This window comes from Salarias fasciatus, chromosome 18 (assembly GCF_902148845.1).
Source record: "Salarias fasciatus chromosome 18, fSalaFa1.1, whole genome shotgun sequence".
Lineage (NCBI taxonomy): Eukaryota > Metazoa > Chordata > Actinopteri > Blenniiformes > Blenniidae > Salarias > Salarias fasciatus.
In genome coordinates, this window is record NC_043762.1 from 30,338,244 (window position 1) to 30,363,993 (window position 25,750).

General features: G+C 49.4%; 2 protein-coding genes across 2 annotated transcripts; one reads left to right on the forward strand and one right to left on the reverse strand.

The window, feature by feature from the left end:
- Window positions 1-1,567: 1,567 nt before the first annotated feature.
- LOC115406146 (collagen alpha-1(X) chain-like) lies at window positions 1,568-16,517 on the reverse strand. The gene is made up of 9 exons (XM_030116050.1): window positions 16,479-16,517; window positions 15,558-16,068; window positions 15,282-15,362; window positions 15,119-15,199; window positions 14,117-15,030; window positions 4,943-5,312; window positions 3,673-3,753; window positions 3,281-3,361; window positions 1,568-2,490 (listed from the first exon to the last, which is right to left on the reverse strand). The coding sequence occupies exons 1-9, from the start codon at window positions 16,515-16,517 to the stop codon at window positions 1,568-1,570; spliced, it is 3,081 nt and encodes a 1,026-aa protein (XP_029971910.1).
- Window positions 16,518-19,802: 3,285 nt separating this feature from the next.
- On the forward strand, window positions 19,803-23,339 carry proca (protein C (inactivator of coagulation factors Va and VIIIa), a). The gene is given in 9 exon segments (XM_030115205.1): window positions 19,803-19,866; window positions 20,494-20,504; window positions 20,506-20,652; window positions 20,941-20,965; window positions 21,726-21,836; window positions 21,939-22,079; window positions 22,265-22,383; window positions 22,507-22,624; window positions 22,700-23,339. Coding segments are annotated over 9 exon segments (1,317 nt in total). The 3' UTR covers window positions 23,281-23,339.
- The last annotated feature ends 2,411 nt before the right edge of the window (window positions 23,340-25,750 follow it).

A 25,750-nucleotide genomic window follows, 5' to 3' on the forward strand; every position in this document is an offset into this window, starting at 1 on the left:
AAGGTTAAAAACACAGATATATATGGAAATGAGGGAAATGAGTGAATGAGGAGACGAGCACGGAACACAGAAAAGGAACTTTAATTTCAGATAAAATCACAACAAACCAAAGAAAAGGATTTGGAGTTCAGACAATCTTTTTTTACTCTTTTGTTCACCTCAAAATGTCCCATTTCTATTTTTTAAATAAAAAGATTGAGAGTGCATTACAACAACTGAAAATGCTAAGTGATCTTTTTTGCTTGTTAAATAGAGTTTCTTGGCAATAAGTCTGATGCCAGGATTTAAAAAGTTCCCAGAGTGAGAGTCGGTCACCAGCCTGATTAGACTGAAAGTGAGAAAACAGAGAAGCCACAGCTGGCCGGCGCGACAGGAAGCTCAAGACAAGAGTTAACAGCAGCAGCAGAGACGAGCATGAAGAGCTTCAGCAATATCTGTTGATCATAAGAGGAGGGCGCTGTTCCTCTGGTCAGTTCTACATTATTCAGGCCTTTTTATGCTTCTCCGTCGCAGCGACATACGTAGGGCGCCGTCTACGTCGCGCCCTACGTTGGCCCTACGCTAGGACTTGACGCGCACCTCCCAAAAATCATAACTACCATGGCCGCGGGAACGTATTGTCTACAGAGGGTGCTGCGCTTTCATCCGGGGGGGGGGGGGGGGGGGGGGGGGGGCACGAGCGTGGAGCGTGGCCCGGGCGCCCTCATCCAACGGGGATACCAGCGGCGCGCCAACGGCACACCAGACAACTTTACCGGGATTTTTTTTTTCATCGTGAGAAATACAATATGTGGCGTGACTGCGTGACAAAAGACTGGGTGGTGCAGCCCCGCCAGCACCCCCACGTCCCGCGGTAATGCTAACAACGTGTCGTTGCGATGCGTGGTGACGTGAACATCAAGGGCTGTGATTGGTCCACTTTCACATTGTTTATAGAATGAACAATATCCTGAATGCTTCTCTGATCCCAACAGTGCTTCGGGAGAAATTTAGATCCAAAACTGAGCGGCGCACATCCCTGTACTGTTAGCAGTGTTAGCACTGTTAGCAGACGGGGTTATGTGTAGAGCCGCTCCTAAAACGGCTTTAATCGTCCAAAAGCTCATTAGCTTCACCAATATTTCATCACGGTCCGCTCAGCCTCTCCTCCACAGCCCGGCGTCGCCTGATATGTCATAAATGCAGATTTATGTGTGGTAAGTGCACGCGTCTAGATATCTATGTCTATAGATCTATGTTTAGGTAAAGCTGGAGCTACGGAAGCCGCGTTGTTGTGACTGCCGATTGCGAAACAAAGACACCGCCACGCCCCCTAGCGGCTTGGCGGTGAAATTGCAGAGGAGGGCGTTCCCTTGACGCAGAAGCAAGATATGTTCAGTGGCGGCGTCGGGCTGCCGGCGTAGGAACGACGTCGCTGCGACGGAGAAGCATACTGAGGCCTTTACTCTTTTCTGGGTTTACTGTGAATCCAAACTGCAGAGAAGACGTCCCAGCTGTCCACGGCCGCTCGTCTCCAAGAGACTCCTTCCCACGGTGGACAGAGGCAGAGAGACACCATGACGGGACGCTAATTAGCCGGGGGGGCCGTGGTGGGCTGGGGGCCGTCCCAGGAGTACCCTCCGCTCCGAGGTGGTTCAGAATGTACAAAATCTCGGCCGATCCGGAACTCGCAGGAGTCGGGGTAGAGCAGAAACCCTGAGAAGGTGCTGGCGCTCTCGCGGCTGCTGTACATGCCGTTGGTCTGCTCGTCCTTCACCTGCAGCCACGCCCGGTCGCCTGCCCGCAGGTGCAGCGCCACCTGGTGGCTGGTGGTGGTGGGGATGTGCACCTCGGTCAGCTTGAAGACCGGCTGGTGGTTGACGAACAGGCCAACCTTCAGCGGCTTGCCGGCCACGGACAGGTGGAAGGAGAAGACGTAGGAGCCGTTGACCGGCGCCGTGTACGTCCCCATGGACGCCTCGAAGTGTCTCTGCTGGTTGGACAGGACCGTGTGGAACGCCACGGGCCAGTCTCTCCGAGGAAACGACTCGTTGAGACGAGCGCTGAACGCCGACTGGACGGCCGGGGAGCAGGGACCGGGAGGCCCCCGGAAACCCAGCTCCCCCTTACTGCCCTGCACCCCCGCGGTGCCCTGAGCGCCCTGAGCACCAGTGGCCCCCTGGTCCCCTTTGTCCCCCTTCTGTCCCTGTTGTCCATCAGTCCCGTCTCTTCCGTCCGTGCACTCACACATACCCTGCTCGCCTCGATCGCCTTTCTCTCCAGTCATGCCAGGGTCACCCGTTCTACCCAGATCGCCCTTAGCCCCCTTCATGCCCTTGGATCCCATAAGTCCCTTCAGCCCTGGCAGGCCCCGACCTCCAGCGGGTCCAGGCGGGCCCTGTGGGCCTGGCGCTCCGGGGACATTCCGACAGGAGGCAGGACATATGCCGGTCTCTCCCTGGGGCCCCTGTGGGCCTTGGACGCCCATTGATCCTTGATCGCCCTTCTCTCCTGGAAACAGGAACATGCTCGTTACTCCCCACCAAAATAAAACAGCTGGTTTCACCACTGTGGTTCAGCTGAGACGTCCTCTCTCAGGGTCTCTCAGCAGACTTTATTCCCTGAAGCAAACATTTCTGCTCATAAAGACAATAAACATTTATCGAAATTCACCTGTTTCCAGCGTGAGATTAAACCCAGAGAGCTGACCCAGTCTGACCCGGAACCTTTGATTCGAGCGTCTGGACCTCAGTGGTCATTCCGGTAAAGTGTGTTGTGCAAAACTTTCAGTGTAGCTTGTTAAATTGAAATACTTCAAACTTTCTGAAGTTCAGATTTCATGTTCAGACACTGAGGCATGAGCCTGATGTGTTGAATAGAATGCTGAAGCTGGAAAACATGAATACACGGCAGGACACTGACATGACAGAGAGGCGACAGCAGGACATTCTTCATCACGAGATGTGAGGATATGCTGGGTATTACATTTCAGTTATCACTCCTCACCTTGAATGAGCGCTTAGAGAAAAGTGTGAACATGATCCTGATGAATCAGCAGCGGTGTAGCTTTACATGATGCTAATAATGACTAATTTGTGCCAGTTCTGTCCTCTGTGGTGTTGGACCGACTAGATTTCATGATTCATCCAACTGATTAAAAGGTTTTTCTCCTGTAAATAAACAGTTTGTGCTACTTAAGACAGCGCATTGTGTGCTGGTATTGTTGGTGCGTTCATTGGGCTCCTCCTCAAAGTATGAATTCCAAACATGTGAAGTGTGATCTTACAGGATGAATACACACCTTTTATTCCTCGCATGCCTTTTGGCCCAATGAGGCCATTTTTACCCAGCTGCCCTTTCTCCCCCTGGTCTCCCTTCTGGCCTGAAACAGCAGAGAGAAAGGATCGAGAACGTTCATTCAACAGAGGAGCAGCTTCTATCTTATCAGCTTTTTACTTCAAAGCAAAGTCAGCTGGCTTTAGTTCTCAGTATTGTTTCAGAGAGCAGCAGAATGGGAAACAGTTATGAACCAATCCGAAGCAAGGGACACATAAAACATGAGCTGGTCACACACACTGGGAGGTTTCAGCGTCTATAACCGGACAGAGCTGCTTCCTGCTGGACAGTGACCGTTACACGCCTCTGAAGGTTCTGCAGTGACGATGGTTCATGTTACTGAATACCAGAACTCACCTTTAATGCCTTGAGGACCCATGAATCCTCGTTGACCTTTGAACCCCACCTTTCCTCTTGGACCAGGACTCCCAGGAACACCTGGAGAACAGTTAAAGTCACTTATAAATAATAAATAATCAGTTTTGCATTAAATCTCAGGCAGAGGCGAAGCGTGGGTCTCAGTACAGAGGGGGCGGAGCATTCTCCACGGGCCCTTATGATAATAATTTTACCTTTCAAACAATCCCTCATGCTACCATCAAACGCACTAATGCTCACTTTTATTGAGCCAAGCAAACCTCTATGCCTCAGAAAGCAGAATAAAGTCACAAACCAGTTCACAAACTTGTTCTTAAGAACAAATGCACATATACACACACGCGCACACACACACACACACACACACACCACACACAAACACACACACACACACACACACACCACACACACACACACACACACACACACACACACACAAATGCAGCCTGACAGGTGTCAGTCTCAGAGCGTCCGCTGTCCATGGTGCTGAAAGCTCAGATAAAAACTCACAGGCCACATCTGTACCATCTTTGCTACAGCTTAAATATAAAATGAACACAGCTGGTCTAAAATTACACAATCTATTCAGATAGATACAGACACAGCTATCTATATCTTTTGGAATTCACGTATATTAGGAAAAAACAATAGACTCGGCGGTCTCTTATAGTTGAGAGCAACACAAGGCACATTCAGATAGTCAGGTGTTTAAGACCACAGCTTTCTGATAAAGATAATATTTTTGAAGGTTTCACTGACTCACCAGTGGCTTCGATGTTAGGTTTTGGGTAGTACTGCTGGTGGCTAGCATAGTGTTTAGCATACTGTTTAACTTCCCTCCAAAGAGTTCAGATCAAGTGCAAAAGAAAAAGCTCGTTCATGCCGCACAGCCAATCAGCGCTGGCTTCCAGCTCTGATGCGTTCATGGACAGTCGTAATGTAAGAATTGGCAAATTGAAACCACAATCATATGCGTATACCTTCTTGCACACACTGCACATTTTATTATAATAATTTTTTTATGATTAAATGTGAACACATCACATGAAACGGGGCCCTATGACCTTGTGGGCCCTGGGGCGACCGCCCCCTTGCCCCCGCTCTGGCTCCGCTACAGATCTCAGGGTTTCATTAAGACAGAAACCCTCATTCATTAAGGCATTTGTATTTTCATTGACACTCAGAAGGTTTGTTAGTGAAGCACTACAGGCAGTGTAATGCATATGAGAGGAAGAAGTGGTGGACATGCCTGGAAGGCCTCGGTCTCCACGGCTTCCTTTTGCTCCCAGAGTTCCTTTACAGAAGGAGCAGATGCAGAAGAAGGGTAGCTGGCTGACCGGCGGCGGCTCCGGGGCGTTCATCAGCATGTGGCAGAACCTCTGCTGGAGGTCAGTGCTGGGGGGGTAGTTGGAGGTGTGGTTGTCCCACGGAGGAGAGAGAGGAGACCTGTTCCTGCCGGGCGGCTCCCAGTCCGGGTCCCAGGAGCCCTCCTCGGCCGAGCCCGGCTCCCGGGACCGTCGGAAGTCATACGTGGAGCCGTCCTCACTGAACTGGTATTCGGCGGCGCTTGTTAGCAACCCGAGAGAGCAGAGAGAGGACAGGATGAGCAGCCTCGACGTCTGCAGGACGGAGGAAAAGAAGAGGAGGAGGGTTTCAGACCAGGCTGGCAGAGGAAGGAGCAATCTGAGGCAAGCATCAATAAAAACTAAAATACTGGAGCTGAAACTCACCATTCTGTTAGAGCCGCACGGCATCATGGGGGAGCGTCTGACCCAGATCCGGCTGCTCTGATGCATTTATAGGCCTCACCAAAACAAAACTCCTTTCAGGCTCTGTCTCACCCACCGGGCCCAGACAAAGGCGGAGGACGGTCAGAGGAGGTGGAGAAAGGGAGGTGTGAAGGTGTGTCTTTGTTCTCCAACGTCTTTACCGTCACCTCCTTCACTCAAACCGCCAAAATTTATTGAGGGCAGAAAGAGGAGATGCTTGTCTGTTTATCGCTCGATCGCGCTCCACTCCCGTTTCCTAATCATCCTTTTCAAAAAAACCAACAAAACCTTTCAGTCATTCATTTTCCTATTTTCCAGTATTCTGTGACACATTAATGTTATGCAACCAGTAATGTGTGCTAATTTAAAGACTTATGTTAGGTTACATGCTCAGAAAGGCAATAAAATGTATAAATATTTACAATGATTTCCTTTAAAAGGACAGTTTTCTTTGTGTAGATTTTAGAGTTTGTGTGGAAAATCTTTATTTTCTTGATACAGTAATGCAGTGGCGGACCGTGCATTTCACACTAAGGCCTTCAGAACAGATCCGCCTGAACCAGTGCACCTCTCTCTCAACACTATTTTATGTCTGTAGAAAAAAAAAAAAAAAACTCTTATTGTGCAGATATGCACATAAAGAGTTGTTGCACAGCAGATAGATACTTGTGCAGCCAGAATAAATGCCTTTGCTGAAGTGCACAAGTCTCCTACTACATCTGTGCACATACAATGAGCATCAACAACTCAATAAAACAGCAATATTATTTAGGAAAAGAGGAACATTTTACTCACCAAAATCCCGATTATTTGAAAACACAATCCACCCTCCTTTCCTTCCTCAAAAAGAGTTCAACTGCTCTGTCATATAGATTATCCAGCGTTTCAGTTCCATAAAGCCAGGGCTGAAAGTCCAGCTGCCCTGTGGGATTTCTGGCGTAAGTTTTATTTCTCTTCAGGTTTTCTTCTTCTTCTTCTTTGGAATAATTGTGGTAGGCGACCAACAACTTAGGTGCATACCGCCCCCTACTGTATCTCTTGGTGAATGTAAATCAGAGGGCCTGGATCTGCTGTTGTTAGTGTAGCTAGCTAGAAGGCGCTGAGTCGCCAACTCGAATTCTGATTGGTTGAAGCAGTTGTCTGTTTGACGCTTCACTTTACTTCACTGCGCCATCAGGAACAGACTGTGAAGGCCTCAGGCAGATTTCTTTGACCCTAGCAACAGATGATGCCTGAAATCTGATTGGTTAAATGATTTAATATGAAAAAAACATGTCTGGAAGCAGCGCAACCACGGGAAAACTATGAAAGGAACCACAACATACCGTTTGGAATCATTTATTAATTATTTATGGACAAAATATAATTTACATCAGTCTGTAATTCAGATACTTTTTAGGCCAGCAGAGAAGGCTTTGCAGGCCCTGACGGCCCACCACTGTTTTCATGTAATTAAATATTAATGTCATTTGCTGTAGTAGTCATCAGTGTAGCTGCAGCAGCTATAATAGCAGTAAAAACAATCTGATAACAATACAAATGCTTACACTTATGAGGTCTAATTTTTTATTTCTTTTATTATACCCTTTCGAACCAGGTGAGCTGCTGACCCAGCTGGAGGACTCACCACAGCCAGAGTCCTCCCTGGGCCTGCCTGGCCCCCCCCTGCTGCTGCCTCCACAGCTGGCTCCTCTGCTGCAGGCTGGCCCTTCCTCTGCTGCTCCACCACCAGGTGTGGAAAGTCTTCACTTTAAAAATGTACTTAGTTTTTGTAATTTGGAGTGTGTAATTTACATAAATTTCTCCAAAACTTCCATGAATATATTTGGCTTCATATTTAAAATATTTAAAACTAAAGATTGATTTTACAGATAATGTTAGTTTAATATTTTGTACAAAAGTTAATTCTTAATAATTGTCTCAAGTTTTGTTTGTGTAAAAACTTTTCAGTGAAACATGTTTTCGCTCTCAGCATTCGCATTTGACTTTTTCTTTGAAGGTCTGAGGAAGAGAAGCAGACAGAGGCTCCACGACTCCGGGCCTACTGAGTGGCAGAAGGAGATGCTGGACACCCTGAGGTCCATACCTGAAGCACCTCCTGCTCCACCGCCCAGGCCGCTCAGAGGACGAGATGTTCCTCCTTTCTCTCGTTCCTCTTCTGCAGAAGGTGCCTCCTCAGTCCAGGGACTATGTTAAATTCCAAATTCATAAACTGATATATGAAAACAGCACAGTTCTGTTAAATTTGGAACCATTGGAGCCTCCAGAATAAATTGGTTTATTAACCAAAAGAGGAGGCGTCCTTTACAGAAGAGGAAGCAGACCTTCTGCTCTCCCTCCCCTGAGGCTGTTCCACTGGACCTTCTCCAACACTCTAAGAAATAATGTAACGGCTCTGCTTAATTCAATTAAAGGTGCATTAAGGAGTTTTACAACCTTAAAAATACTTATTTTCCACCATAAATATGTTACACATTTTTAATGCTGTGTACAATGTGCCCTGACATATTCATTACCAGAACCTCTAACAGGCTAAACTGTCACTTGAAAGTCACAGTGCCGGTCCGGCTCCAGAGTTTTTTTGGGGAGAATTTGAAAGGAATTACGTAATGCGCGCTCCGGCTGGATAAGTTTCGTTTTGTCCGCCATTACTCCGCCAGATGCTTAGTGAGCAACAACTGAGCAGGATCTTCCAGGAAGTCAGAACAGACTGGCTTCTAGCACTGCAGCTCCACACAGACTCCACCAGGGAGAAGAAACTTAAATCTTACTTGAGCGCTACTAAACGAGCGAAGACGGAGTTCCCCTCTTCCGTGCACGCGAGACACAGGGACGAGTTTTTCACTAAGCTACATTATGCCCAAGGCCTGCAGGGGGCGCTGTTTCGCATAAAACGTGCAAACTCCTCAATGCACCTTTAAGGTAACAATTTGCAAAAAGCTTTTTAAGAAATTCCAACTAAAACCTTTCAATAAATCCAACAGGACTTTTAATGGTCGAAACTCAGTCATTTAAGGACAACCAACATAATTTACTTCAACCTGCAAACAGTTAATTAGGGTGAAGCAACATAATTTTAATAAACTGGTCCATGTCAAATTAAGGTGAAGCAACTTAATTTCAGTGAAACGGTTTATATAAAATTAAGGTGAAGCAACGTATGAAAGAGGTGAGGTTACCTCATGGTTTGAAAATCTTACATAAATTCATTCATTATCTTCCGCTTCGGGGTCGCGGGTGGCTGGAGCCGATCCCAGCTGCTGGTCACCAGTCTGACATATATACAAACATTCACACCTAGGGGCAGTTTAGGGTGACCAATTAACCTGGCATGCATGTTTTTGGACTGTGGGAGGACGCTGGAGTACCCAGAGAGAACCCATGAACACACGGGGAGAACATGCAAAGTCCACACAGAAAGGCCTGAGCCCCGGCCGGTATTTGAACCCAGGACCTTCTTGCTGTGAGGCATGAGCACTAACCACTGCACCATCGTGTGGCCATCTTACATAAACTCAGCCCTAAAATATTTATGAAAACTTTTGTTTGTTTTGTCTTACTTAAAGTGTATTTTTTACATTTATGTTTTTCAGTTATTTGTCACCTGTGCCGTCTGAGATTTGGGCAAACTGATGGGAAAACTCAATATACAGCAAAATTTCAGTCCCTGATTCAGCTCAGACAATGAATGAGGTGTGGCTGATTTCAGGTCTGGCCTTTGAATTGCCCTTGGGGACAAATGAAGTTTTTTCAATTTGAATTTGACAGGTTTTGTTGAAAATATACATACATATTTAAGTTGACACAGTTTCCGATTTCAAGCTGGACCAACTTCTTAAAATAAGTCACCACCTTGTTATAATAAGTCCATGTATCAAATTTAGATGTCATGTTGACAAAGCTCTTGATTTTAAGTTCAACTAGCTGACCCAATATTTTCAGCCGGACTAACCTCTTAAAACAAATTACCACCTTGTTATAATAAGTCCATGTGACAACTTTATTCTTTTATGCCGAAAAAGCTCATGATTTTAAGCTCAACTAATTAACCCCATGAATCATTTTTTAGAGTGAATCAAAGCGGAAAAAATTGAATTTATGAGGGGGGACCCAAAAGTCCCCGGACTGTGGTTATAACTTTTTATTTTTTTATTTTCACATTAAATCAACACTGTCACCTTCACAGTCCCCTCCTTTGGCTTGAATCCAGCGCTGCAGCCAGGATTTCCATTGCTCAAAGAAGTCGGCAAACTCCTGCGTAATGATCACTTTAAGAGCGTTCTTCGATTTTTTTCTGCGCCTCTTCCTCATCATCAAATCTCCACCCCTTCAGTTCCTTTTTCATTCTTGGGAAGAGACAGAAGTCGCAAGATGCTAAATCGAGGGAGAACGGTGGATGGGGCGGCAGGGCCATGCCATTCTTCACCAGGAGCTGTTTTACCGCAGAGTCCTGTGCGCTGGCGCCTTGTCATGATGGAGCCACCAGTCCCCCTCCCCCACAGCCCCGCCGCTTCAGCCTGACCGCCTCCCAGAGCGCCGCAGCACTTCCAGGTAAAAGTCCTGGTTGACGGTTTGCCCCGGCGGCACAGACTCGCTGTGGACCGTCCCTTTGACGTCAAAAAAGCAGATCAGCTTCTATTCTGCGGACATTGTCCTCTGTGCGGGAGGTGGAGGGTCGGCTGGAGCGAGGCGAGTCTTCGACGGACATCTGACCACTCTTAAAGCGCCCATAGACCCGTGTTCTCCCCAGAGCCTCATCTTTGTACGCGGTGTGGATCATGGTGAGTGTTTCTGTTGCCGTTTTTCCCAGTAGAAAACAAAATCAGGTTCCGCCATTTTCGGATTTTTCGAAGAAGGGAGCGAGACTGTAATAACATAAACACTGGCTGTGAGCTGCCTGTGTGTCTTTGGGAGGTGAACATTTTCACAGATATGCTGTAGCAACATATAACGGCCATAAGTCTGAAATCTTTCTTGTTTTTTTTTTTATAACCACAGTCCGGGAACTTTTGGGTCCCCCCTCGTATAGTCCTCACATCTCTCCAAAAAATAATGAATCAGAATTTTAAATATATATATATATTTCTAATTAAAAGTTCTTTAAAAGGCATGACAGAAATTATTCACATCATTTGCTGTATTCAAAATATTTTTATGCAGTGCTTTAGTATATCCGGCCCAAACGGTCCAGTACTCCTGGCCCGGCCCCTCTGTCAAATGTTAGAACTCATTGTGGCCCGCGAGTCAAAAAGTTGCCTACCCCTGCTCTAGAGGGACACCTTGTTCTGGACTGTGAGTGGGACAGGGAGCCAGTGAGGTGGTTTGAAGATGGGGTGATGAGACGGTGTTTGCAGACCCTCATCAGGATCCTGGCAGCTCTGTTCTGGATCTGTCGTCACTGGAGGCTCCTGCCAGGGATCCTGAGGAGGACGGCGTTCCAGCAGTCCAGCCTGGAGGACACAAGGCGTGGACGAGCTTCTCTGCTTCTCTGCACAGTATTGGATAGTCCAGTGGTGCGTTGCAGGGTTCCAGCAGGACGAGTGGAGATGGTGAACCAGCAGCCATCAGGAGGCCGCTGGAGACCCTGACCAGAGCTGTTTCTGAGCCATGGCCAGGGCGAAAGGCAGACTGAAACTTTTCAAACCAGTTGTTGTGTTTGAGATGATCCTGAAGTTGTGCTGCAACTGTTTTTTCCTAAACGTCTGACAGGAATGGAAGGTTGGAGATGGCCTGGAGTTGGAGAGGACTTGAGGGACCAGGGTGGGTCTGCTGATCGCAGGTTTGAATACAGGTGAGCAGGCGATGTGACCAGTCAGGAGGGAGTGGCTTAGGATGAGGGGCGAGATGGCAGAGATGCTGGCTTTCAGCAGGGCTGAGGGGAAGGGGTCCAGGGCACAGGGGGACGGCTTCTTTCTTCTGATGATATCCTCTTCCTCTTCCTCTTCCTCTTCCTGTGTGACCTCGGTGAAGGAGCTGGACGACCTCAGACAGTGAGTCTGCCACTGGGGGGCAGACTGCTGTAGACGACAGATGTTATTTAGATGTTTGGAATTTCCCGGGCTCTTGTTTATGATGGAGGAGTAGAATCTGGACCCAACATTTCTCAGCTTCTGCATTTTCCCTTTTGTGTTTTCTGTGCTTGCTTGTCAACAGTGAGTCCAGAGACCTTAAAGCTGGTGTCCGGAGTTTCCCTTTGTTTCCAATGTATGAATCATTTTTTAACAGAGCGTAAATGTGTCAGTTTGGTTCGATACAATAATATAATATTAGCATAAAACAATGTGAAAATTTATTCATAAGCTCCGCCTTCGTCTCATAGACCCCCATGTTATCCGAAAAAGCGCCGGTCAGCTTCAGCCAATAGATTTCGAGCTTCGGCCTTGTCGTGCCGTCAATCACCGTGTGGAGCAGCCAGAGAGCACGGTCGCTCGCCCAGCAGAGGAGAGTTAGCTCTGCAGCAGATATATCCACTGTCTGCTGAACATCCACCGTAAACAGCTCAACATGGAGGATGCTGTAGGACTCGGAGGCTCTCATTCTGATCCCACGGGTAATGCACGTGCACAGTTAAAGGGGCGTGGCTTGGTCGCTCAGAAAGCAGAGGGAGGGCAGAACCTGAGACGTTGGATTAAAAAAACCTCTCATTCAAAACTCCGGACACGAGCTTTAAACCGTCGCTCAAGCACTCGCCCAGCTGCCTTCATCTTTCACAGGAGAATGAACAAGGTCAGACCCGTCTGGGATAAAGGCAGAGGTGGGTTTTGGGGGCTGGTGTATGAGGACAACAGTCAAAGGAAGGGGGGTGCTTACATTTGAAGACAAGACACTCACAGCAGGAAGCTGTGGACAGCTGTGGTAGTCTTTACTGGGAGTTGGTTTCTCAGAGGCCCACAGGCTTTAGTTTGAGTGAGGCAGCTCAGATCATGTTCATGATGATGAACCTGCCAGCCAGTCCAGCAGTGTGCTCTCTGGTGGGATTTTTAATTAAACTTATCATATCTGACCAACCTAAAGTCTGAAGCTTGGATGAAGTATGAATGTCCTCGAAATAAATGATCCAAGAAAATGTGCATGAATTTGTTTTGGACCGTTTGTTTTCACCAAATGTGTGTCTGTTTAACACTGTATGCTCATTTCTTTCAACTGGAGTGTGATGAATAGAGAAAATGTTCCATATTTAGGACTGTAACTCCCCAATGGGAAGAAAACCTTTATTGATTAGGGCTCATGCTGTTTTGATTTCATTACTATAATCAAACTCTACACTGTTTAAAATAAAGGAAACTGCATTTTCTGCCAATTTACTAATTATAGTTCAAACTTGCACTTATATTCACAGCTTTGATAACACCGGTAGCAGCTGACTAACACATCCAACGTGTGTTTTTATTTGAAGAACATAGATAGAAGGAGTTTTTATCTGTTCCAGTGAGTGAAGTATAATGAGACTGGTTGTGAAATGTAGAAACAAGATAATGACCTTTGGTGAACGTGCTCGTTGTGTGCTCTCTTATATTTTCTTTAACTGGGTCAATACTTTTTTAGAAATGTGAGTAAGACTCAAACATTTTTATAACTTTATTTCAGAAGGGGGCCAAACAATTTGCAACATGAAACAACACGTTTGCTTTGCTCATAGTTCTCCTGACGGTTCTGTCCATACTTCTTCATTAATCCTGCAGTTCGTCATTTCTTCAACCACACTTCGTTTCCTCCCCGGTATCTCTCTTTCTTCTTCAGTTACCTTGGTGAACCCTGGAGGTCGGCGCAGTGGAGCAGTGGACTGCACGGTGAAGCGGTCAGTGCTCCTGTGGTCTGTGGTGAGTCCGTGGCTCTGGAGCTGCATCAGTGTGTGAGCGCCTGATGACGGGGTTCAGGGTACGCTGCAGTCCCTACACAGAGCCCAGAACTCAGGGAACCAATGTTTATCAGACAAAAGAAAACAAACTCCGACAATCTCTTACTTTTTCCCTTCAACATCCGTCAGATTAGACGACTAACACAATGTTTCAAATTAACAATCAGAATTTTTTTGGTACTTGAGCATCAAATGGTTTCAGGATGATGTTGTTCAAACTCATTAAAGTCTGATATAGAATCAGCCGAATCAGTCGGACCAGGCGAGGATGTTGTTATTCCAATGTGAATGGTGAACCACGGCCTCAGCAAACCGATGTGAAGACGTGAAAACAAATCCACTATGAGGATGAACCTGACCCTCTACAGCTGGATGAAAAAGCCCAACGATCAGCTGTTCGATTAGGTGCATGATCAGAACAAACGTTCACACATGAAGCAAGAATCACGAGTGTGAACGAGCCACACAGCTACAGGAAAGGTACCTTCATCTGAAAGGATGCTTCACAACTGATCCAATAGTTGGAATTTTATTTTGTTTCAAATTCTGTTTTTAGAGTGTATTCACAACACGTGCACACACTTTTTCAACGGCCACCTGGAACAGGAGTCGTGTGACGGAACAGGTGAAGCAGTCGTTCGTCTCTTCCGGATGAAGCAGTGGTGATGATTGGTTTAACCAAGAGTCATGAACAGGAACACATGCAGGAGCTGCTGTCTGTCTTCTCCCTCCTCTGTGTGGCTCTGGGACAGAGAGGGACTGGATGTCTGTGGACGATGACGGGACTCTAAATGGCTGGAGGGGCCGTGGTGGGCGGGGGGCCGTCCCAGGAGTACCCTCCGCTGCCAGGCGGTTCCAGGTGTACAAAATCTCGACCGAGGGGTAATTGACAGGAGTCGGGGTGCAGGAGGTACCCTAAAAACGTGCTGGTGCTCTCAGGGCCGCTGAACAGGCCGTTGGTCTGCTCGTCCTTCACCTGCAGCCACACCCGGTCCCCCGTCCTCAGGCGCAGGACGACGCTCTGGCTCACGGTGGTCGGGTAGTTCGCCTCCGTCTTCTTCAGTACGGGCTGGAAGTTGAGGAAGATGCCGACCTTCAGCGGCTTGGCGGCCACGGCGAGGTGGAAGGAGAAGACGTAGGAGCCGTTGGCCGGGGCGGTGTAGACGCCCAGCGAGGCGTTGAAGTGTCCCTGCCGGTTGGTGAGGACTCTGGGGAACGCCACGGGCCAGTCCCTCCGAGGAAACGAGTCGCGGAGGCTGGCACAGAACGCAGACCGGACCGGAGACATGCACGGACCGGGAGGCCCCCGGAAGCCCAGATCACCCCTGTCCCCCTTCACCCCCGCGGTGCCCTGAGCGCCCTGAGCACCAGTGGCCCCCTTGTCCCCTTTGTCCCCCTTCGGTCCCAGTTGTCCATCAGTCCCGTCTCTTCCGTCCGTGCACTCACACACACCCTGCTCGCCTTGATCACCTTTCTCACCAGTCATTCCGGGGTCACCCGTTCTACCGGGGTCACCCTTAATTCCCTTCACACCCTTGGATCCCGTAAGGCCCTTCACCCCTGGCAGGCCTTGACCTCCGGCGGGTCCAGGTAAGCCCTGTGGGCCTGGTCTTCCCGGGACAGTCTGACAGGAGGCAGGACATACGCCGGTCTCTCCCTGTGGGCCCTGTGCTCCTGGGCCCCCCGTCAGGCCTTGATCGCCCTTCTCTCCTGGAACACAACATGTTCATACATCTCCAGTTTCAGACCTGAACAGCTGTCTGTATCAGGATCCACCTTCAGGACCGTCTGCTCTGACCTTTGAATCCTCGCTCTCCCTTCGACCCCACGGAGCCGGGCGTGCCGCTCTGTCCTTCCTGTCCGACGTCCCCCTTCTGACCTGGAACATGACCCCAGAACCGTCAGGAGGACAGGGTCCACAGGCAGACCCCCAGCCGGCCTGAGGGTATTAAGCTGCTCACCTTTAATCCCCGGCAGGCCTGTGAATCCTCGGCGACCTTTGAACCCTGTCGGTCCTCTCCTCCCGAGGCTCCCAGGAGAACCTGATCACACATTGGAACCACATCTGCGTTCAGGGAGCCGGTTCAGATCCAGACTCTGACGAGCTGCCACCTCCACCATGCTGAGCGCCACTAAACTCTAGAACCTCATTTCCCTCTGGGGGTCAGTAAAGCCTCTAAAATCTTAAACAGGCTGAGATTGGACGGCTAAATCATTTTTAAGAGAGCTCTCCGTACCCGGACGGCCTCGGTCTCCACGCTGCCCCCTCTGGCCCGCCGTTCCTTTGCAGTACTTGCAGATGCAGGGCAGAGGGACCTGGGACGGCGGCGGCGGGACCGGCGCGCTCATCAGCATGAGACAGACGTCGTCCTCAGGGGGCGGGGCGATCGCCGGGCCGTCAAACATCCGATGCTTGTTGTCAGTTTTGGTCATGTTCCCAGCAGGGGGCCACATCTGCACCACGTGGTCGGGGTCATCGGGAAACCCCGACTCTTCAGACCCGTCAGACGGGAGCTCGGAGGAATTGAAGAAGGTGTTGGGGTCAACCAGGAAATCCTGGCCGACCGGACTGCGCAGCCGAGGCAGCTTCTGGGAGTCCGGGTCGACGCTGAAGGCCTCCCCGTTCCCTCCGTACCAGCTGGGCAGGGTGTGGGCTTCCGGAGAGACCGTGGCGTCCTCGCCGTCCTCGCCGCTGACGGCGGAGAGCACGGCAGACAGGACGCAAAGTTCCAGCAACCGCAGGAACATCTGGAGGAGGACAAGGGCGGGGTCAGCCAGACAAAAGTTCAGTCGCTCTCTTTACCTTCAACTGATCCTCTTGAGGAGTTAACTCAGTTTAGTGTGGTTCCAGTTATTTAACGAGAGCTTTTAATACCCAGATAACAAGGACAGAGTCTTCAGTACGTCCTAACCTGTCTTACTGATCAGCGGTTACCGGAGCATGAAGTGTTCCAAAAGATTTCAAGCTTAACTTAAAACATAAAAAAACCTTTTCAATTTTTTTGTATTTATTAAAAAAAAAGCATAAACAGAAAATACTAATACTAATAATAATAATAATAATAATAATGATGATGATGCATTACGCATGGTATTCCAGTCGTCCTGATCTCCAGGGTGGAACGTGGAGCGCTCTGAGGAGCTTGGGGGAAACTCACCGCTCGGTCCTGAACGCTCCACGCCGTCAGGAGAAGCATCTCTGGTCCGTGAGCCGAGCTGAGGGGCAGCGGCGCTTAAATAAGCCTCGCCCAGGACCAGAGGGTCCGTCTGGACTGGAGGAGCCACAGACAAAGGCTGAAGACAGCAGGGGGGGGGGTGACCTCCTTCAGCGTGAAACAGCAGAAACACACTGAGAGCAGAAAGAGGAGATGCTCCTGGTTATCTCCTCATCGCACTCCACCCTCCTCATTGTGACTCCACTGCAGGCTCCATGCTCATCTTATTCTCTGCTCTTGCTGTTTGATGCTCGACATTTTGAACAAGTTCTGTTTGGGTTTCAAAAAATGACGTCTAATGAGTTTTCCACAGCTTCACACACCTGAGTGTGCTGAGTGTTGTTACTTCAACAAGTTCAAACAAAAATGTAATAGTTTTATCATCTGTAAAGTGTTTGTTTTATTACAAGAAACAACATAGTATCTTCCTGAGAGATGTGAGAACTCTGATCTGAACGCCTTCTCTGGCTCAACAGAAAACCCAAACAAGAGCAGCTGTTTATCAAGCATCCTGTGCAGTGAGCAGGAACCGTCCTGCATCTCAGCCCGGCCAGACAGACGTGTGTGTTGGCTGTTCTCCCGCCACTCCATCTCCGGGTCACCTGCGGAACCAGAGAGGACTCCTTTATGTCCAGGGGACAGCTTTTATTGTAAAAAATCCAGAAGGAAGGGGACAACACAGGAAACCGAGCTGAGAGTCCAGGACCCGGAACAAAGCAGAGGAATAGATGAATAGTTAACCTTAATACCTGTCCTGGTTTCCACAGCCGGCAGCGATCACTTACCCTGCAGGCTGACACACACACACACACACACACACACACACACACACACGCACACACACCTCTCTCCTTTCAGTTGTGACACGGTAGTGAGGCTGAGCTGAGTTCATACATGTGGCACGTTTGAAGCGGTCATGTGTTCAGACTGACACACATACACCGAGAAACGCCAAACAAGGTCAGCAGAGAACTCGAGCCTTCACAGAAAAGCATTTCCATAATCTCCACTATAAATATCAAAGCTTTCATTTTTAACAGAAATTCAAGGACTTCCCTTCCACACAGAGTTCATCCATCCTCTCTCCGGACCTGATCCTTTAATTCATACCTAAAAATAATCAGCAGGACCTGCAGCCTGTGGCTGGATGAGGACCGCATCAGAAGATGGTGCTGAGCAGCTAAAGCAGCTGTTCAATCACTTTCTAAGATGTAGCTTTTCCACCTTCCAGAGGCGTATAGTTGGAAGAAATAGACAGTACAAGAAGAAGATTGGACAACTGGACCAAACAAAACAAAAAGCAACCCTGGAATGGAGGTTAAAGTTCTCCAGTAATCATTCTAAACAGAGCTCTGCTCAGCAGCCTCGGCACAAGCTTCAGTCAGGGCTTTTTTAAGTACATCTGCAGGACTTTCCCTCTGATTTAATTATTTAACATATCATATGATCATCATATTAACCTGACTGTGATATTATCCATGGCATGATGGCGATACAGCTTCAATAATCATGGAGAACTCTGCAGGGTTCATGTCAGACTCGGGTAGGGTGACCAGATCCCAATTTAACACATGTGGGACAGAGACTATATCTGAGTGGGACAATGTGGGACACCGAGATGTCGTGGTTGTCTTCAATAATTAATGTACCCAAAAATGTACCGGTATTCTGCTCAAGTATATGAAATTTCATTTTAATGCAACTTTCCCAGGTTCATGTAAGATAACAAAGAAACCTTCGTTCACCTCCAAACACCACAACATTAAAGTGTTTGTTCTGAACAATAATGAACCACATGTTCAAGTACAAGATGTGGCTCCTGAAGAAGGCTCCATTCAAACGGTCAACAAATGAAATCCAGCAATCTGAATAAAAAATTGCTGCAAGGTCTGGGACTGTTGGTGTCGTCTCACTTCGTGTTCACCTCCATGTGAAACGGAAAAATTGCTCTGACGAACATCACAGAAACCTCTGGAGCAGTCACCCTGCACTGTTCTTACCAGGAGGAGTAAACTGTGTCACACTCTTTGCTGCATTTTCTTTTTTTTTTTTTTACGAGTCGTGTCTTTCTCTGTTTCCTCCATGTCTGCTGCTGCAGCTGAAGCGACGCTGTTGTTGTTTGTGGCGGGGCGGGTCGGGCAGCGGGCTAGCCCCGCCCCCGGAGGACGGCTCTCCCGTGTCCCGACCACAGACAGCTGTTTGATCAGCGCCAGATGAAATGCAGCCTCGGTGAGACTGCGTTTAGAAAAAAATCAAGTGCTGCTGTCAATGCGGGACATTACCTCAATTTGCGGGACGCGTGAAAAGTATTTAAAATGCAGGACTGTCCAGCACAAAGCGGGACATCTGGTCACCCTAGACTCGGGTGTGGCTTGCTCCAGGTGCTTGGGCCCTACAAACAGAGAAAGACACTAACGAGCACTGATCCATCACAGTCCACACTAGAAGACAGACACAGCAGAGTAAACAACAACAAAATGGATTGATTTCAAACATTATACTGAAGATATGACATATTAGCACAGTGACTCTCCACTGCTGTGTCCGTGATGAAACACGAACATTTACTGCATGGAAGCACCGTTTTCTGATTCCACGGACGGTATGAGGTTCAGCATCTCTTCCTGGCATCTCGTGCAAAATGCTGAACAGAACTCCATCAGAACACTGAGCAACGTTTTGGGGAACGTGGAGGTTTGGCAGCAGCTGGGGTGAGTGGGTGGAGGGTGACGAGGAGCTGTGTTCGTGTGTGTGTGTGTGTGTGTGTGTGTGTGTGTGTGTGTGTGTGTGTGTGTGTGTGTGTGTGTGTGTGTTGACATTGCCAGTGCGGGCAGACGGCGTTCAGCGTCAGACTGTGGACTCTCAGTAAACACTGGTGGTTTAGTCATTAACACGGCAGACACACAGCGGAGCATCTTCCTCTCCGTCGCTTCGATCCTGCTCATGTAAGTACGAACGGCTCTCAGCTCTCGGCTCTTTGTCTCCACTTGTCTGAGGATGTAGTTTCCACAAGTCTCCATAGTCTCTGACATTATGATTGAGAGGTCAAAGGTCAGCTTTGCTTCTGTTTGGAGGCCTTTGGGTTCATGTGGATCGATCAGACAGAAGCCGAGTTAAAAACAGGAAGTGACTGTGATTTTCCCGCAGCGCCTTCAGAACTCAGCGTTTCCTCCGCCGCCGTCCGGTGAGTCTCTGCTAATGAGCGAACACTGATTCTGACCTCCAGTAATGACACACAGCTGTGGTGATTGGCTGCAGGTCCGGGTCATGTCTCGCCTCCTGCTCTGCGCCGGCGTCCTGCTGTGGTCGGCGTCCGTCATCGGCGTGTCAGGTGGGTGCGGGGATCTCGCCGAGACCCTGAGTCTCCGGCTCATCCAGGCGTCTCTGTATTGTATTCTAATCAGTGTCTGGAGACAAGAGGTCAGAAAACAAGCGTGGGTCAAACATGTCGGTCACACGCCACAGGCATGGCGACACACCAGCGAAAACAAACCGGAGCTAAAGAGCAAATAGTCAAGACACCAGCGTGGGGTTGTGAAAGAACCTGCAACACTTTATCCCCCACTATTTCATGACATTTTCACACATTTCTATTGTATTTAGCAGAGTAACACGTCCAGTTCACCAAAAGGAACAATCTGATAGTCACTTGAAAAGACTGAAAACAACATTAAAATCTTGTTTTATTTTATCTGTTTTGGGTCTGATGGTTTTGTGTAAATAACAAGAAAACCTATTTTTTAGTGTTGCATGCATGTGTATACAGGATGCAGGTTTCTTTCAGCTGCTGTTGACATAGTGACTGCTGTCATCAGCTGAGCAGCGTGACAAAGAAGGCACTTCCCACAACTGGAGCTCTGAGACAACTGATTCAGTTCTGTTAGCTCAGGTCCGCTGCACTGTCGGTAGCTGTACGGTGAAGGAGTGGCGTGAAGCTGAGTTCCTGCTCTGTGTTCAGTCTTCTCCGACCCCCCCCCGGGCTCACATGCTGCTCCGCTCTCGCCGGGCCAACTCCTTCCTGGAGGAGCTGAAGCCTCCCTCCATGGAGCGCGAGTGTGTGGAGGAAAAGTGCGATTTTGAAGAGGCCAGAGAGATTTTCCAAACCAGGGAGGCCACGGTAAGACGTTTCACTTCGCGCACCCGTGTGCAATGAAACTTCTCAATAAGTCGTAGGAAACGAGCAGCTCAACACAAAACACAAAACACACAGCCAATGAGGTATATTGAAATAAAATATATTGAACGGCTCGAGGAGTTATCATCAGTGATGTAAAACTCTTCTATAAAATTCAGTTTTTGCAATAAACACATAACAGTTTCACTCTGAAATGAGACTTTTTAACTGTCTGCCCTGGAATTCAAAGCGACTGAACCACGACTGATTTCTTCTTCTCTGTGTTTACAGCTGGAGTTCTGGACAGTGTATACAGGTGAGCTGAGACTCAACCTGCTTAGATTTCTTCTTCTGGAAATGTTTATGCGCAAAAATAAGTATTTTAAAGACATAGAAAGAGAGAACATGAGTCAGTATTTGTGATAATAAAGAGATGTGATGAAGAAATGTGATGGGCTGAATCAACCGGCCATCATTCAGTGGTTAAAAGCTTCATCTTCTCCTCCCCCCTTGATGAAAGATTTTGGGAAGAATCCATTATATCTCAGAAAAGAGAAATGGAGAGAAAATGAAACTCTGTCTCATGTTGGGGCTGAAGCTAAGCCACAGCCCCAGATTTTCTACATGATCTAGTGTGGGACATTTTAAGGCCCTGTGGGGAACGCCAACCCTGCATCTGAAAATTTAACGTCCCGAACAATCAACCGGTCGGTCCAGCATAGCTGAAATACAACGTCCCTGAGTGCCATTTTTCTGTACTGAAACACATTCATGTTCTACGTGAAAGGAAAGAAAACAGAGATGTAAGTGAAACAAACAATGCTTGAAAAATAGAACAATAAAAAAAAGGCCAGAACAATATCTAAAATAAGCACCGTGCACATAAACGACTGAAGCTATTATTGAACCCCTCCATAATGTTCAAACAAACCCTGCAGGGTCCTTGTCGTGATCGCCTCTCCACAGCACACACACACACACACACACACACACATATTCACAGCAGGCAGCTTGAAAAATACACTTGAGTTCCTGCAGCATCTGAAGAGCACTGAGGAAGACACACTGCGTTTCAGACGGGAACCAGTGCCAGTCCCACATGTGTGTTCACGGTTCCTGTGTGGACCTGTACCAGGCCTACGCCTGCCACTGCGAGCCCGGGTATGAGGGCCGATACTGCGAACAGCGTGAGTTTCTCCTTAGTTTTACACACAGCATTCCTCCCACTCGTTCATCCAGTTAGTTCCTGCTTCACTTCTTCACTGGTGGTTTCTAACGCTGCCTTTCAGCCCAGACGGCCACGAACTGCTCGGTGGATAACGGCGGCTGTGACCACGACTGCACGGAGAGCGAGGACGGCCCGACACGGAGGTGCCACTGTCTGAACGGGTACAAACTGGCAGACGACCACAGGAAATGCATTCCGAAAGGTGAGTCTGCTCCAGGGAGACGTCGGCGTCCTAAAACAACTATTAAAATTAGACCACAGTCTCAAAATGCCCGTTCCTGATGCTTCCAGGAACTGAAATGATTCATATCATCATGATTCAGCTTGCAGTTTGAGCTCTAATTTAATGAAGCTTGGCATTTTGTAATTAAAATTTTTTTTCTGCAGGCTCCTCATCTTGTGGCCAGCTACTGATCGGCAGGTCGTCGTACACCAAGCCAATGGACGGCCTGCTGCCCTGGATGGTGGGAGGAGAAGTGGGCAAGAAGGGGGAGAGTCCCTGGCAGGTCAGGAATCTGACCTTACAGTCCCGCCGTCACACAGCAGGCACTGCAGGCTGAGCTGTGTGTGTGTGTGTGTGTGTGCGTGTGTGTTTGTGTGTGTGTGTGTGTGTGTGTGTGTGTGTGCAGGCGCTGTTGCTGAACGCCAGGGGCCGGTTCCACTGCGGAGGCGTCCTCATCGACGAGAGCTGGGTCCTCACTGCTGCTCACTGCCTCGACAACAACCTGCGGTTCAGAGTGCGACTGGGTGAGTCTCCGCCCCTCCAGTCAGCAGGCGCTCATCAGAGTAGGCTAAGTTTAAACCTCCGACCTGCGTCTTCAGGTGATTACGAGCGTCTCAGAGACGAAGGCACCGAGGCGACCCTGAGAGTGGTCAAGGCCTTCAAACACCCGGACTACAACAAGCTGACGGTGGACAACGACATCGCCCTGCTGCGGCTGGAGACGCCCGCTCCGCTGTCCGACTATATTGTCCCCGTCTGCCTGCCGGGGCGCAGCATGGCGGAGCGGGTGCTCCACCTCAATGGCACCATGACCGTGGTGTCCGGCTGGGGCAGCGAGGACCTGAACACGGCCCAGTTCAGCTCGGCGCTCAACGTCATCAAGGTCCCGCTGGTCAGCCACGGCGTCTGCAGCCGGCAGATGCACCCCTTCAACATCACCCACAACGTGGTCTGCGCCGGGATCCTGGGCCAGAGGACGGACGCCTGCGAGGGGGACAGCGGTGGGCCCATGGTCACCCTGTACAGGGACACTTGGTTCCTCGTGGGCCTGGTCTCCTGGGGCGACGGCTGTGGCAAAGCGGACAAGCTGGGCATCTACACCAAGGTGTCGAACTACAACGACTGGATCAACACAGTCCGGGAGCAGTGGGACAAAGAGCACCATGCACCGGCAGTCTAAACCGTCTGTCTGTGTCTCAATGCAGGTCCAAACCGTCTGTCTACGTCTCAATGCAGACAAAGGCCTCCATGTGTCAGAAATGTAACTTTGTTAAATAAAGTCATCTCCCTCTGCAGGCTTGGTTTTTTAACACTCAGCCTCCCTCCAGTGCTGGTTTGAAGCTACATCAGATCTCCTGACTGCTGAAGGTCAATAGGGACTCCATTACTCTGAAACTGATCCATTCAGTCTTTGCCATTGAAGAATGACATTCAACTGCCTGACTTCTGTGTTGCATCTGTGTCAATATATGTATCGCCACCACACAATACAACAAAGAAGACACACATTTTAAAAGGAAAAAAACACTGTCAGCATTAGATTTCAAGCTCAGGAGACATTGTTGTGAGGGTCTGCTGGGAACGTCTGGAGGAACCCTCTGTCAGCATGGCTTTCAACTCCCACCTCCGGGAGAGCTTCTCTCATGTCCCGAGGGAGGCTGGGGACATTGAGTCCAGTGGACCATGTTCTCCACCTCCATTGTCGAAGCAGCCGCTTGGAGCTGTGGTGGTAAGGTCTCCGGTGCCTGTCGTGGCGGCAACCCCCAAACCCGGTGGTGGACACCGGAAGTAAGGGCTGCCGTCAAGCTGAAGAAGGAGTCCTATCGAGCCCTGGTGGCTCATGGGACTCCAGAAGCAGCTGACAGGTACCGGCAGGCCAAGCGAACTGCAGCCCGAGTGGTTGAGGAGGCAAAAACTGGATCTGCTAGGAGTTCAGGGAGGCCATGGAGGAAGACTATCAGTTGGCCTTGAAGAAATTCTGGCAAACCGTCCGGCGCCTCAGGAGGGGAAAGCAGGTCTCCACTAACACTGTTTACAGTGGAGGTGGGGAGCTGCTGACCTCAACTGGGGATATTGTTGGACGGAGGAAGGAATACTTGGAGGACCTCCTAAATCCTGTCGCCACGTCTTCCGTGGAGGAAGCAGTGGCTGAGGTCTCAGAGGTGGACTGAGGTCTCAGAGGTGGACTGAGGTCTCAGAGGTGGACTGAGGTCTCAGAGGTGGACTCGTCCATCACCCAAGCTGAAGTCACCGAGGTGGTCGGTAAGCTCCTCGGTCTCAAGGCACCAGGGATGGATGAGATTCGCCCTGAGTACCTTCAGTCTCTGGATGTGCAGGGACTGTCTTGGTTGACACGTCTCTGCAACATCGCGTGGTGGTCGGGGACGGTGCCTCTGGATTGGAAGACCGGGGTGGTGGTCCCCTTGTTTAAAAAGGGGGACCGGAGGGTGTGCTCCAACTATAGGGGACCACACTCCTCAGCCTCCCTGGGAAAGTCTATTCCAGGGTACTGGAGAGGAGGATTCGACCGATAGTCAAATCTCGGATTGAGGAGGAACAATGCGGTTTTTGTTCTGGTCGTGGAACAGTGGACCAGCTCTCGACCCTCCATAAGGGCTCGAGGATTTATGGGCGTTCGCCCAACATGTCCACATGTGTTTTGCGGATTTGGAGAAGACGTTTGACCGCGTCCCTCATGGTGTCTTGTGGGGGGTGCTCCGGGAATACGGAGTCTGGGGCCCCTTGGGGCCCCCAGGGCCACCGGTCTCTGTATGACCGGAGTAGGAGTCTGGTCCGCATTACCGGCAGTAACTTGGATCTATTCCCAGTGCATGTTGCAATCCGACAGGGCTGAACTTTGTCACCGGTTCTGTTCGTTATTTTTATGGATGGAATTTGTAGGTGCAGCCAGGGCCTGGAGGGGGTCCGGTTTGGTAGTCACAGGATGTCATGCTTGTTTTTTTGAAAAGAACCATCGAACCTGGACCTGCCGCATGCACTGAGGCGGTTCACATCTCTGTGAAGTGACAGGAATGTGGATCCCCTGTTCAAATTCAAGGCCATGGTGCTCGACCGGAAGAAGGTGGTCTGCCCTCTCCAGGTTGGTGGAGAGACTCTGGCTCAAGTGGAGGAGTTTAAGTATCTTGGGGTCTTGTTCACGAGTGGAGGATGGATGGAGGTGAGATTGACAGACGGATCGGTGCAGCAGCTGCAGTGATGCAGTCGTATCGGTCTTTCGGTCCATTGTGGTGAAGAAGGAGCCAAAAGGCAAAGCTCTTGATTTACCGGTCAGTCTACGTTCCCACCCTCATCTATGGTCATGAGCTTTGAGTCATGACCGAAAGGACAAGATCCCGGACACAAGCAGTTGAAATGAGCTTCCTCCGTAGGGTGGCTGGACTCCCTTAGAGACAGGGGGAGGAGCTCAGTCACCAGGGAGGAGCTCGGAGTAGAGCCGCTACTCCTCCATATCCAGAGGGACCAGCTGAGGAGGCTCGGGCATCTGGTTAGGATGCCTCCTGGACGCCTCCTTGAGGAGGAGTTATGGGCTTGTCCCACCGGGAGGAGATCCCGGGGAAGACTGAGGACATGCTGAGACTGTGTCTTTCAGCTGGCCTGGGAACGCCTTGGGATCCTCCAGGAAGAGCTGG